Source organism: Echinops telfairi, unplaced genomic scaffold, assembly GCF_000313985.2.
Source record: "Echinops telfairi isolate 266 unplaced genomic scaffold, ASM31398v2 ScPeMD7_7468;HRSCAF=8506_0, whole genome shotgun sequence".
NCBI lineage: Eukaryota > Metazoa > Chordata > Mammalia > Afrosoricida > Tenrecidae > Echinops > Echinops telfairi.
This window is the reverse complement of record NW_022111369.1, coordinates 24,505,261-24,519,163: the sequence shown is the minus strand read 5'-3', so window position 1 is coordinate 24,519,163 and position 13,903 is coordinate 24,505,261. Positions and strand designations below refer to the sequence as shown.

The window sequence follows — 13,903 nt, the reverse complement described above, 5'->3', positions numbered from 1 at the left end:
ATAATGATTTTATTAGGGGCACATACAACTCATCACAATCCGTACATACATCATTTGTGTCCAGCACATTAGTGCATATGTTGACTTCATCATTCTCACAACACCCGCTTTCCACTTGAGCCCTTGGGGTCAGCTCCTCACCCCGCCCCCACTGCCCCCTCCCCCGAGCCCTTGATAATTTATAAATTATTATTATTTTATCATATCTTACCCCATCCAATGTCTGTACCAAAGCCTCCCATTCTTCTACTGACGGTCATGTAGGTGTTCATCTTTTTGCTGTTGTGAATCACAAGCAAGAAGCATGGTATACGTTTAGCTGCTCATGCTTGGCTCCTGATTTCCTTTTCTCTTCAAGTTTAAAATGCATGTTATTTATTTATTTTGGGTATTCTCTGCTTTTAAGTATTTTTATATTATTAGTTGGGATTTAACACATATATCATAACCTTCCATAGTTCAATTACGTTAAGCAGAATTATACAATTGCTACCACAATCCAGTTCCAAACATTTTTATTCTACATGGACTCTTTGGCTTGGTCTCCCCCCAACTACTATTATAATTGTCTCCACCTCCCCCTGAAACCCTTAAGATACTTGCTGTCCCCATAGGATCATCAATCTTGTATTTCAAATACTGAAAGACATAACACAATTTCGAGAGAGTGTCCTCCAATGACATAACACCTATGTGATACACCCCAGTATGAACATGCAAAAACTAAACAAAACAAGACATAGCAAAAATACAGAAAATTTTGGAAACCAGATCCTGCCCAGCTAGATTTCTATCTACTGACCTCAGATTTCTGCCTATGATTTTCTAGACTCATCTCTCCTCAGCACTCTGCGTAGTGACCACTTTCCTCCCACCCTCGATTTTAGGGAGGGAGTTAGTTCTCCTAGCTCTTATTTCAGCATCTTATTTCTTCCGGGTATGTCAGTGGTGGGATTCAGGTGGTTCACAGCAGTCTGGGAGAACAGATTCCTAATTTTTTGATGCGTTGGTGAACTACTTGTTTAATCAACATTCTCTCTAATTGGGCAGCTGCCCAATGTGGAAATCACAAATTTACATTCTTTCCTCTTTTTTAAAAGTTTATCTGTGCAACACTATATATTAAGCACCCATAGGAATGTTCATTCCATCCATAAGTGTAAAAAAATTAGACAAAACTATGTTGTAACATTTATTCATTTCATAAAACGTATACTTTTGCCGAAATATATTTTTATCTCTTTGCATTTGTTACTTCAGTAAACAAACACATAACAAAGAGAAAAATCAAAAAAAGAGAGAGAAAGAGGAAATGCCAAACAACTAGAGTGACACATTGTCGTTCATTTCAGCTTTGTGTTTTACCTCACATTTCCATAGGACGGGTTCAAAGAGAGAAATGTTGTCAGAAATAATGCTGTTAAGTTCAGGAGCAACGGAAAGGGTTTTAAAAAGATTAACATAACGTGTTCAGAGAAGAGAAGCTGCCTGTTTTTAATAGATCAAACACAATGACTGTTGTCTAATGAGCCTACCTCTAAAGGACTGGGACGGGGCTACTTCTACAGGGAAAAGACGGTTAAGGATAAACCACGTAGCCGATTGTGCTCAGATAATAGCAAAGGACATTGCAAGTAAAGATGTTGACCCAAAAACAATATGGAAATATTTTAAAAGAACAGTTTTATTATTTGGGGTAGGTATAATTTAATATTTTTCATTAATATTTTAAACCTTTTTTCTTATAATATAATCTAGTTCTTTGTCCCTCTGTTATTTTCGTGTTTAGGTATTAACTGTATGAAATCATAAACTACCTTTTTGTTATAATTAAAACTGCAGTCAGTTGGGAAATTATTTGAATCCCACACTGGGTCTATCCCAAGCGGAGGGGCTGCTGTGCCGGACGGACTTCTATTCCTAGTGTTTTGAGAAGGCGAAACACTGCTTTCCACAGGGCTGGTGTCCTTTCGCAGTCAGTCCCACCCACCGTGGACGAGGGTCCCGACTTCTCCACATGCTCCGCAGCACTGGTTCTATTCGGAGGTGCTTTTGTTGGTGTGTTTGCTTGCTTGTTTTTAACTTGGCTATCTATGCCAGTGTCGGGGAGCGTCCCATCATGGTTTAGATTGGCAGAGCTCCAGGGGCTCACGATTGCAAATGTTCTTCATCTGCTTGTTGGGCACCTAGATTTCTTCATTCATGAACTGTCTGTTCATGTCTTCTGCCTGTTTTAAAACTGGATTATTTCTCTTCTTCTTGTTACAACATTTTATGTCATTTTAGAAATTAGTCCGTTATCCAATATATGATAGTCAGTTTCCCCCCAATCTGTTGGTTCTCTTTTAATTTTTTGATAGCATCTTTTGATGTACACAATTCTCTGGCTTTTAAGAAGACCTATTTTGTTTTCTGTTGTGTGTGTGTTTCATTATATTTGATAGTGTGTTTATATTATATACTGAGGGCCTTAAGTTTGGTCCTGTTTTCCATTGTTGATTTTTATAATTCTAAGGTTTACACTTAGACCTTTAATCAATTTTTATTTCATTTTTGTATATAGAGTGAGATATGGGTCCTGGTTCACTCCTCTGCAAAATGAAATATAATTTGGGCAGTGCCGTTTGTTGAATAGACTCTCTTTCTCTATTTAATGTATTTTGGCCCTATGTCAAAATAAGTTGTCTGTAGATGGATGGATTTATTTCTAGGTTTTCCATTCTGTTCCATTTAGTCTATAAGACTTAACAATTATTCTTGAGGTGAAGACAGGGCAGTGAGATTTATGAGTGTTATTGGGCTGTTTACCTTGGTAACAGTTGCTTTCTTGCTAAAAGAAGTTAGGAAATTATGAGTAAAAGCTACATTGCAGCTAGGCACTAGGTAATTTTTTAACTAGTTGATATGGTTTCATAAGTGCAAATTTTAATAACCATTCATTAAGTTTATTGTATTATATTATATCTTTATTACATTGTACAAATGTACCAAAGACTTTGCGATGAAGTATCACTGATTTATATCATGTCCTATGTGAAAGAGAAATTGTACATTACAGCGCCAATGCATGAATTGCCTACATATCTTAAAAGAATCTTCATGCCCCTGATAAGAAAAAAAAAAATCATTAAGCATTCTAGGAAGTAAAATCAATGTAAAACGATCTATGTGAAAAAACAGATACATTGATCACATGCTGATGTCACAGGGCCACTAATTATAAATTTTTGAAAAGGTATTATGTTATTATATCCATTTTATTGAAGAGGAAACTAAGGTTTACAGTGTACCTAACATCACACACCCCATTAACTAACTTGTCTTATTTTAAAATCTAACCTACCCACTGATGAACTATTGCTATCAGATAATTTATATCTACTATAAGACTATCACATATATGTCAAAATTAATATTAAGTCATTGAAAGAATTTTAAATGCCTATTCTTCTCTTGAAAAAAGTTTGAACGTAGCCTGGTGCTGTTGTTGGTAGGGGCCTTGGGTTAGTGTCTACTCACAGCAGGCCTCTGGAAAACTGGCCGGGTGTTGTGCTAGCCTCGCCATGGTTGCTGCATTTGAAGCCATTGATGCAGTCACTGTGTCAATTTGTATGACTGAGGGTCTTCCTGTGTTTTATGGACCCTCAGCTTTCCCAACCATCAAATTCTTATCAAGGTTCCTATCACACCTGATAACAAAGAACATAAAAGGAAATCTCATCACGAAGGCTTCTAAAGGGCATTCTGACTATACGTTTTTCCCCTAAGATAGTTTTGTTTACCTTTCTGGAAGTCCATGCTTTACCCAAGATTCATTTCTCTAGTCTTCCTCATCCATTGTCAGCTTTCAAATGCAAATGCGGTCAGTGAATAGATCCTAGCTTGTACAAGCCTGGGCTCTCCCTAGAGAAGCAAAACCAGTGAAGCGTATGGATGTATAAACAGAGAAACATTTATATTAAGGAAATGGCTCACACAGATGTAGATGCAGGCAAGTTAAAAATAAGTAAGTCACATATCAAGCTGGAGGCCTTTTCTCGCACATGTCACCATAGGGGCTGATGGATCCAAGATCAGCAGGTCTGTGGCAGGTGTCTAGATGCAGAGGTGAAGGAACGTAAAGTTGGTAGTAAGATGACAGGCTGCTGACAGCTCCTAGGTCTTTACGCAAGATGGTGGGCCTCTGGCTCAAGTCCAAAGAAAAGGAGGTAAATGTAGAGCTTGCTGTAAAATTTAGACCCAGCAAAAAGCCACTAAGCTTTCCCACAAAACTTCCTTTCAATTGATTGGCTGTCCATAGTAGAACCCATCCTAGACGTGATTATATTGCATTACATCTCATCATGGGTTTTTTTATGTCTTAACTGGCAAATCATTGATAATCATGGCCCACAACGTTGACAAAAACCTTTGACTATCAAAAGACTTAAATTCCTAGAAAGTACTTTTTTATAAATACCCTAAATCACTCAAGTTCTCAGTATATGTAATATGCATGCACATAGCTAAATATTACTTCGTATCAGCCATCAACATTGTCCAGTGTCCCATGGGAACAGGCTGGTCTTATGGGAAACTGGTGTGAAGAATAAAACTGAATCTCAGTAAGATGTTGAAAAAATAAAATTGATTAGAGTGGCAAGACATTTTATTTCTAGCATCAATCGCCATATACAATAGATATTCTCTCTTTTTTAACTCTAGCTGAGTTCATGGAGGTATGGTAACGGGGGAGAGGTCTCAGGGTTAATATATTCATGAAGTAAGCATTCACTACATTTTTGTGTGAGTAAACAGGGATTTCACATGGTTGGGTGTAGAAATGGACTATATCAGGATAAGTATATTGTCTGGCGTGCTTTAGATTTTTTCATTTCCTCTGTAGCCTGAGTAAACACTACCAGTTAAAAAGACATATTTGCCATGGTAAATACATTTCTATATTATGTATTTACTGGTGAGTCTAGGATTGTTTTCCAACTTAAAACAATGATTGCTCTCATCAAAATTATATCCACTCAGAATATAACTTTGGAGTTACCCTTGCAGAGTAACCCATAGGCCATAGCAATTCTCCTATCATGTTCTAAAATCTTATCATCATCAAAATAGCAAGTGAACCCTTATAATAGGCATTCTTTTTCTGTGCTGCATTTTAAATGGCTTTACTTTTTTTTGTAATAAGCTATAGTGTTCATTTTGCTTCAGTAATTCTATTTTTGTCACCTTTGCTGCTATCTTGGTGTTCTGTAATGGGATGATGAAAATTCAGAAAAGCTGTAATTTTTATTGCAAGCTATGTCCCAAGACAAATTTATAAGCTTAACTTGGCATCAGAAATGAAGCTGGCGGGAACATAGCTCTGTTCTAAGTTACAAAATGCACTGCTCTTTTAAGCTTGAAGTGTGTTGAACATAATGTGTTGAATAAAAAATCTGATTTTAAGAACTCTGCACAGGAAATATATTGATATTACTTAAAATAATCTATCGAATGCAAAGCTGTTTAACAAAGTAAACTATTTGAATTATGACGTCAGGTTGCAAAACTGATATTTTAGATGAAGCTAGGTATGATTATATTAAAAGCCCCAACATTTTTTTATAGAAAGACAAATGGGTAAGTTTATTACATACTACTGTATTAGAGTAAATATTTAAATCGACCAGTTACTAATGTTTAGATGCTAACATGTTGTTACTGTTAGTTACCATTGAGTCAGTTTCAATTAATAGTGACCCTTATATAACAGCAAAATACTACCCAGTTCTCAGCAACACACAGTTGTTATTTTGAACCCATTGGTGTAGCCACTGTGTTGCTCCATCTCATTTTTCCCATTGAATAGTTTTCCAAAAATATGCCTTTTACCAGGGATCTGTCCTGAAAATGTGGGAAAAGAACTTTAGAAGAAGTCTCATCATCCTTGCTTCCAAGGAGTATTCAGGCAGAAGTACTTTCAGGACGGATTTGTTTGTTCAGGTTGTCCACAGTACTTTCAATATTTTTTTCAAACACCATAATTCAAATGCATCAATTCTTCTGTGGTACTCCTTATTCATTGTGTCTAATTTTCCGCCTGCACATGAAGTAATTGAAAATACCATGTGTGTTGGTGCAACTTAATCCTCAGAGTAACCTCTTTGCTCTTTACTCGTTGAAAGATGTCTTATGCAGCAGATTTGACCTTCATAATCCATCATCTGATTTCTTCTCTGCTGCATCCATGAGCACTGATTTTGGATCAAAGTGAAACCCTTGACAATTTAAATCTTTGTTCCATGTACCATGATGCTATCTATTGGTCCAATCATGAAGCTGTTAGTTGTCATGTCTTTAATTTTTTTTTCTTTGAATAATCCACACTGAGGGACCCTGTTGGTATAGAAGTCACACATTAGACTGCTAATAGCCCACAAGCTTTAAAACCACAAGCTTTCTACCCCCATAAAGAGACACAGCCTTGGAGTCTGACAGCCGTAGTTCTGCCCTGTCCTGTAAGGTTGTTAGGAGTCAGCATCCATTGATGACAGTGAGAGAGTAGAGGAGGAAAGGGTGGGGAGCGGGAAGGGGAAGAAGGAGAGAAAGAGAGTTCTTGCTGCAGGCTATAGTCTGATCATCAGGAATTGCTTCAAGTCTCTTGGCTTTCAGCAAGCAGGGGTATGCTATCTGCATAAAGGAAGTTGTTCATGATCCTTCCCCCAATCTGATGCCAAATTATTCTCCACCTTGTCCAGATTCTTGGACTATTTGCTCGGGCTATAGATTGAATAAATGTGGTTAAAAAATAGAGCACTGACCTCCACCTTTCTTGATTTTAGACCACATAGAATCCCCTTGTTTTGTTCCCATACCTGCCTAGATCTGTGTTCAGATTCCACAGGACCACAATTCATGTACTGGAATCCCCATTCTTGGCAATGTTATCCATAGTTTGTTACATGCCACACAGTGAATTGACTTGTCGTAGTTAATTAAACACAGTAAACATCGTTATGATATTCTCCTTTCACTCAGGACCCAGCTGTGGTCAGCAGGGATATTTGTCATGCCACATTCCCTTCTGAATTCAATCTGAATCTCTGGAAGCTCCTTATTGAGGCACTGCTGCAAGCATTTATTAATTAACCTCAACAAAATTGTACTCCTATATTATATAAATAATATTGTTTGGTAATGTCTGCATCCTTTTGAGCCACATAAGTTGGAATAGGCACACATATGGACCTCGCCAATCAACTGGGGAGATAGTCATCTTCCAGAGTTGTTGGCATAACCGAGCAAAGGCTTTGAGAGATGAACCAGGTTTTGAAATAGTTCAGTTGATAGTCTATCAATTTCCAGTGTCTTATTCATCACTAAGGCCATCAGTGCAGCTTTGACTTCTTTAAATGTTCCATATATATTTATCACATGCATGCTACTTTTTGAATGTTTGAATATTAACCAATTCCACTTTGTACAGTGACTCTTGAGCGTCTTTCTATCTTCTTTTGATGCTTCTTGCGTCATCTACTATTTTCCTGTAGAAAGCCTCACTACTGAAGCTCAAGACTTGATTCATTTCTGTAGTTCTCTCAGCTTAAGGTAAGCTAGGTGTGGTCCTCTCGTTTGATTTTCTAACTCCAGACTTTTGCACATTTCATTCTAATGTCTTCCTGGGCTGCCTTTTGAAATTTTATGGTCAGTTCTTGTACTTAATCACCCTTTCCACTTGCTTGAATTACTCTGCATTCAAGAACAAGTTTCAAAGTCTCTTCAGACATCCACTTTGGTCTTTTCTTTGTTTCCTTCCTTTCAATAACTTTTTGCTTTCTTCATGTATTCCTGATGTCTTCCCACAACTTATCTGTTCTGCAGTCAATAGTGTTCAGGGTGTCTAGACAATAATGTTCATTGTGTCTGGATTCAGGTGAGATATAATCAAGGCTGTCTTTTGGCTCGAGTGGATTTGTTTTAATTTTCTTCAAACCTCAACCTGTGTGGGTGAAGAGAGTGGCCCCAACAAGTCATCACAGGTCTGGTAGGCACAATTGTACAGTGATGATAAGTACAGATTACAGTGAAGTCATAGAGAGCATGAGAGATAGAAGAGAAATTGAAGTCATGGAGTCAGATACAATTCATGGTAGCGCGCTCACCTCAGCCCCGCTTGGTGCTCCTCGTGGGGAGAGCAGGAGCGAGAGCAAGAGAGACCAGCTTTATTGCTAACCAAGGGTTATAACTACTTAGGGGGCAGTACAATAGGCATACACATCATAGGAAGGGGATGTACGATAGGCATAAGCATGACAGGAAGGGGATGAGCTAGGGGTGTGCACATAGGAATAAGAGGGACTAGAGGTATACATGTGACAAGATGGGCGGAACCTAGATTCATGATGGCAGCCTAACCTGGGCCACCCTTGGGTGGACTTGACCTCTCTGGAGTCTCCTACAAGGAAACAGTCAACTACTATCCTTATCAGAAGGGAGTGGGTCCTACTTGTTGTGGGATAAACAATGGTGACTGCTTGCTCTGGATGGCTGATAACCCTTAGGGAGAAGAACCCGTGACCTACTTCTGCTGACCTCCAAGTGAATAGTCATTTGCCATGTGAAGCAAGCAGCTAAGTTTGGGGTACATTTTGGGGAGACAACTTGGGAGAAATCTCTCTGCTTTCCACAAACCTGAACTTGCATATGAGTAATTGATGATCTGTTCTATAGTCAGCCACTGACCTTATTTTGACTGATGATGTTGAGCTTCTCCATTGTACTTTTCTAAGGATGTTGTCAATTTGGTTCCTATACATTCTCTCCATTGAGGTCCAGCTATATAGTCACCATTTACATTTCTCAAAATAGGTGTGATAAAGAAGTCCTTGGTTATTCAAATATTCATTATGTGATCTCCAACTGGGTTTTTGACCACTGGTGGTATTGTGGGTCACGTGTGGGGTGGCTAACTATAAGGCCACCCGTTCAAAACCTCCTGATGACACTCCTTGGGATTAAGGCAAGGCTTTCTGCTCCCATAAAGATTTACCAGTCTCAGGAAACCACAAGGCAATCCTATTCTGTTCTACATAGTTACTGTGAGTTGGAATTGACTCCATGACGGTGAGTTTGAATAAAGCTTTGCTTCTATCACTAAGCCCTATTATCTAACTTCTTACTGTTCCTTCCTCTTTGCCTCAAGCTTTCGCACTCATGGGGTTAATTATAGAATCATGATTGGTGGCAGATCAAATCTTTACCTATGTATGGCTCATGAGCATGTGTGTGAGCATCATACCTGTCAGAACCCCACCTGTCTACCTAGCATGGTGTTAGCATAGTGACTGTTTTCAGTAAATCAGGAAGGGCACACTCAGGCATGTTCCCTGATTCTCTGGGCAACACTGAGTACAAGTGTACCCCACTTCCTTGCTCTTGAGCTGGCCCAGAAGTTGTAATCTACCATCAAGCATACTCTGTCTGAGGGCAAATTTGCCAGATTGCTCACAAATAGTCATAAAGTTCTCAACTAAGGGCTAAACTGAGGTCAAGACTCAAAGTGGAGGAAGGTCTGTGGTGAAGGGAAATTATTTGGAATAGCTGTTTTAATCCTGTCTTGTACCACCCACCAAATAAACTCATGCAAATAGGGTGTGTGACATACTAATAGAGGTGACTTGTCAGTTTTGCCATTTCTCTGGGCATAAGAAAACCATCTCAACAGCAGCGACAGAAATCCCATGACCATCAAGAAAGAAGAACCACCAGTTGAGTGTGTGAGATCCTGGACGGGAGTGATGAAGGCAGCAGAGTCCTGGCACTGAGACCAGGAGACAGAGTCGAAGAGCACTGAGACCATGAGAGTGAGCAGAGAAGCACTGCTGAAAGTGTGAGGCAGAATGGTAGGCAGATATCCTGGATCAGAGAAGCAACGCTCAAAGAACCACATGGTTAAGAACAAATGAACAGCATCCTTACCGTTTAGTAATCTTTAAGCTTCCCTAATACTCTCATTAGACTGCTCATAACAGTCAGACTTGACAATGTAGAACTGCCCTATGAGTTTCGGAGACTGTAAATCTTGAGTAGAAAGCTTCGTTTTCTCCTGCTTCAAGGAGGCAGGTTTCAAATTGCTGAATTGCTTTTATCAGCCCAACCCCTAACCCACTATGCCACAAGGGCTGCCTCGCTTCCTTAATAACCCTTCATAATTGTGACTGTCGGTGAGTTCTCCATGGCCATTGTGACAAATGATCTAATCCAACAGAGTGCCATGGGAGGAATGATTTCTGTCAGAATAGAATAATGAAACATGGAGGGTGGAGACATCTGAACTCTGCCTTGTGCCGACTGACTTTGGGTTGGTGTGAAATTGGATTCTCCTCTCTACTGGCAGAGACAGAGGAGACCAGACCTCAACCCAAGACACAATTTTTCTCTAGTGTTCCTAAGTGCTTTAGCATTTAAATTCTAATGCAATAAATACATTTCATTTTTATCGCCTATGTTACTACGTTACAGGATCTTTCATTAAACATTGGGAAATATGTTAAAATGTTACCGTATTACTATAGCTTTTCTTCTACAACTGGCAACAGTAGCACGTGAGTGCTAAACAACACTCACTGCTATATTCCTAGGGCAATTACAGGGTATCCCAGGAGCCAGTGCCCTGCTACTCTGCTTTTGCCCTCACTTATTCACGTGTACTTCCATCAGAGTTTGTTATTTATATTCTGTTTCATAGATGTTGGCATTAGCACAATCGTTTAGAACATTCTAGTAACATTTTCTTTTCAAAGTACTTTTTAAATGCATCATTTCATACAGTGGATATATAGAGCCAAGAGGGATAATGGGAATTTGCATGGAGGACATGATAAACATCAGCAACACAAAATTCAGTAAAATTGGAGTGAGTTCCTACTAGAAGTTACCATTAGAAGTTGTCGCATTGACTCTTCTAACACATAGCCCCTAATGCATTGTTTACAGAATGTATTTGCACAGAGCATTGGCCTGGAAACCTGACAGAATGTTGCTCATGTCCTTGCTTTGCTGGTGATGCTGGGAAAGACCTCACAAAACCACTAGCGTGCTCCTCAAGAAACAGAACAGGAAGTCGGAGGTAGCTGTGAGAGGAGATCCACAGCTCATGGGAGTAGAATGTTGTGGACATTGATGGTTGCTCAAAAAAGTGGTGTAATATTTCATCGTATCTGTGCCCATTCCACAAGCTAGTGTCTTTGAAGTGCACTAGCATGTGATTTTGAACAGTATACCAATGCACACGCTTACAAATGTGAATCCTTACCTTTCTGATCACACATACAAATTCAAGGATTTTCAATGGAACGATCATTGTTTCTGAAAGTTAAAAAAATATAGATAGATCAGAAACTCTTATCAAAGGAAAATGGTCAATAATCTAGAGATTAAAAACCCCGACACGTAGACAACACCCATCACGAAGAGACTTGTCTGAAACCCTAGAGTAGATGCCTGAGAAAAAGTAAAGCGAAAACATCTCAGCTCTCCAGAAGTATAAAATGTATTCTATTTGAATACAAATAAAATGGCCTCACACACAAATGCACAAACTTGTAAACTAAACATAGCAAAATGAATGAGCCAATACCTGGCAGTGAAAAGAATATGCAAAACTGTTAGACTGTGGGACTGGACATAACAACACAGGAATCTTCGTTTTATTCCTCACCAGCTGTGTCACATGAGGGAGTGACCAATTCCTTCCATGTAAGTCTCTTCATTTCTCAAATGAGTTGAAATAATTCTGAACTTCAGGCATTACTATGAGGGTAATGTCTATCAATTGCCTGATATGTATGTAGTATTCAGTAAGTAATAACTACCATAATTAATAACACATGTAATGGCATAAATGTGCCATTAAAATAAAATTCAATAAGACAAAATCTTGTGATCAGCTATTCTAAATGTTATTGTCTTTCTTTGTATGAGTTTTATTTTCATTTAGTTCACATATAATGCAATTCAGTCATATTAAGGAGAGTTACACAGTCATCATCACAGTCAGTTTTAGAACATTTTCTTTTTTCTTGTACTCACTGTTATTAGCTTGCCATATCTGCCCCACCTCTTCTGCCATAACCCAAGAATCCATTAATCCAGTTCCTGTATCTATAGATTTACCTATCCTGGATTTTATGTACACCAAAAAATGTAAAACTATCAATAACATTATAAATAAATACTTATTCTAATTCTTAAAAATGTATAAGCAGGTGAGTGCAAAATATGATCTTTACAGAACATATTATTTTATAAAAATATTTTAGCCTTCCCACCTAAAGGAAATAAGCCTAACATGTCTAACATATTGAAAAAATAAAATAAAACAACCAAGTTATGATACCTAGCAATCTAATTTAATTTGTCTTTGGTTTGATCGAATTGCTTTGGTTTTCTTCACCGCCAATCTAACCCAACCCTTACCCCTACGAAGGTCAAAAAAGACAGTTTTACCTTCATTTCCGTCCTGATTATGTCCCCGTGTCCTTTGTTTGAGGGCCATTCACCTAACACAACGGAGAGGGTCACGGAGAGCCAGCGTGGACTCAATAGCAGCGATTTGGTTGCTTTGGATTAACACGAAAAATAAGAAAAGCAAATTTTCACCTTTTCTCATTTATATTATTTTGACAGCTTTCATCTCTATTTCTATTAGGAAATAATTTAGTCCTCCATTGTGTCTCTCTTCTCTACCGATACTCAAGGTCTCTCCAGGACCTTTCCAAGCAAACCGACATTCCGTATGGCACAGTCTTGGACTCGGCAGTATATGAGCATGTCCGAATCAAGGGGGTGAATCCCTTCGAGAGGGACAGCATGTATTCCCAGATGTGGCGGATGATCAATCGAAGCAACGGATCAGAGAACAATGTTCTGGAGTCGCAAGCAGGCATTCAAAAGGTACAAGCATGGTCCTTCACTTGGCGTTTTTGACATGTGGTTTCCTGTGTTCCAGCTGCTATGTTGAGATTTGTGCTTTTCCTTAAATTCTGAAAATGAGTTTTTAGTTTAATTATACCGTCTATTTATTTAATTTAGGTTTTTTGAGGAGACTCAGTCAAACAGAGAATTCAGTCTTTTGGGATGCACCCAATGGTTACATTCTCAATGGCCTCCCAGAGCTAGAAAAAATATGAGCTGGACTTTGTTAAAGGACTTATTTTAAGGATGAAGGCTGTAAATCCTATTCCAAATATCATTTCAGTTGTCAGATTATTTTTCAAGTTTAGGGTAAATTTTGTACAGGACATTTGTTTTTAATGAACACTTTACCTTCACGTGTGATTGTGTGACGTTATCTAGTAATACGAGTTGTCAGCAAAATATGTTCCTTGAAATATCTGTTTCTGTTTTCAAAGGTGAACATTTTTATTTATATCTTATTTTTCTACAACCATCATTTAAAAGTAACCTTACCAAAAGAGGCTTGGAGAGAAGTTATTTATGTAAAAAAAAAGATACTTCAAGTAGATTTGTATCCCGGACTGCTTTATAAACATTTATACAGAAGAAAATCTGTCTTCCTCGGGCCCTGTCTGTGTCCAGGGAGAGAGCTGCGTTGGTTTTCTGCATGGAATTATCTTCCATGATGTGGAAAGCACCGTGGTCAGCATGCAATCGATAACGAGAGGATGCTGAGTGAGTCACTGATGTCATTTGCAGCAGCCTTCGTGGAATACATTTTTCTCTTCCCGCTTACCTTCTCTGGCATGATCATTGAGATCCCAAGTTAGATTTCTATGCTTGAAAAGTAGTTTCAAATAGTAGTGTCAGGGAATGTTTTTGTTGTTGTTAATTAAAATCAAAAGATACTTTTAGAATATAAACCTTACATCGGTACAAACTTGTTACAGAATAAAGCATACAAAAG

General features: G+C 38.4%; 1 protein-coding gene across 3 annotated transcripts in view; it reads left to right on the top strand.

The window, feature by feature from the left end:
- Positions 1 to 13,903, top strand: part of GRID2 (glutamate ionotropic receptor delta type subunit 2) — a 1,637,701-nt gene that overhangs the window by 1,290,571 nt on the left and 333,227 nt on the right. For all 3 annotated transcript variants that reach the window (XM_045284270.1, XM_045284271.1, XM_004703263.4), the window contains exon 13: positions 12,738 to 12,933. In XM_045284270.1, the coding sequence (XP_045140205.1) occupies positions 12,738 to 12,933 (196 nt within the window). The remainder of the gene's footprint in view (positions 1 to 12,737; positions 12,934 to 13,903) is intronic.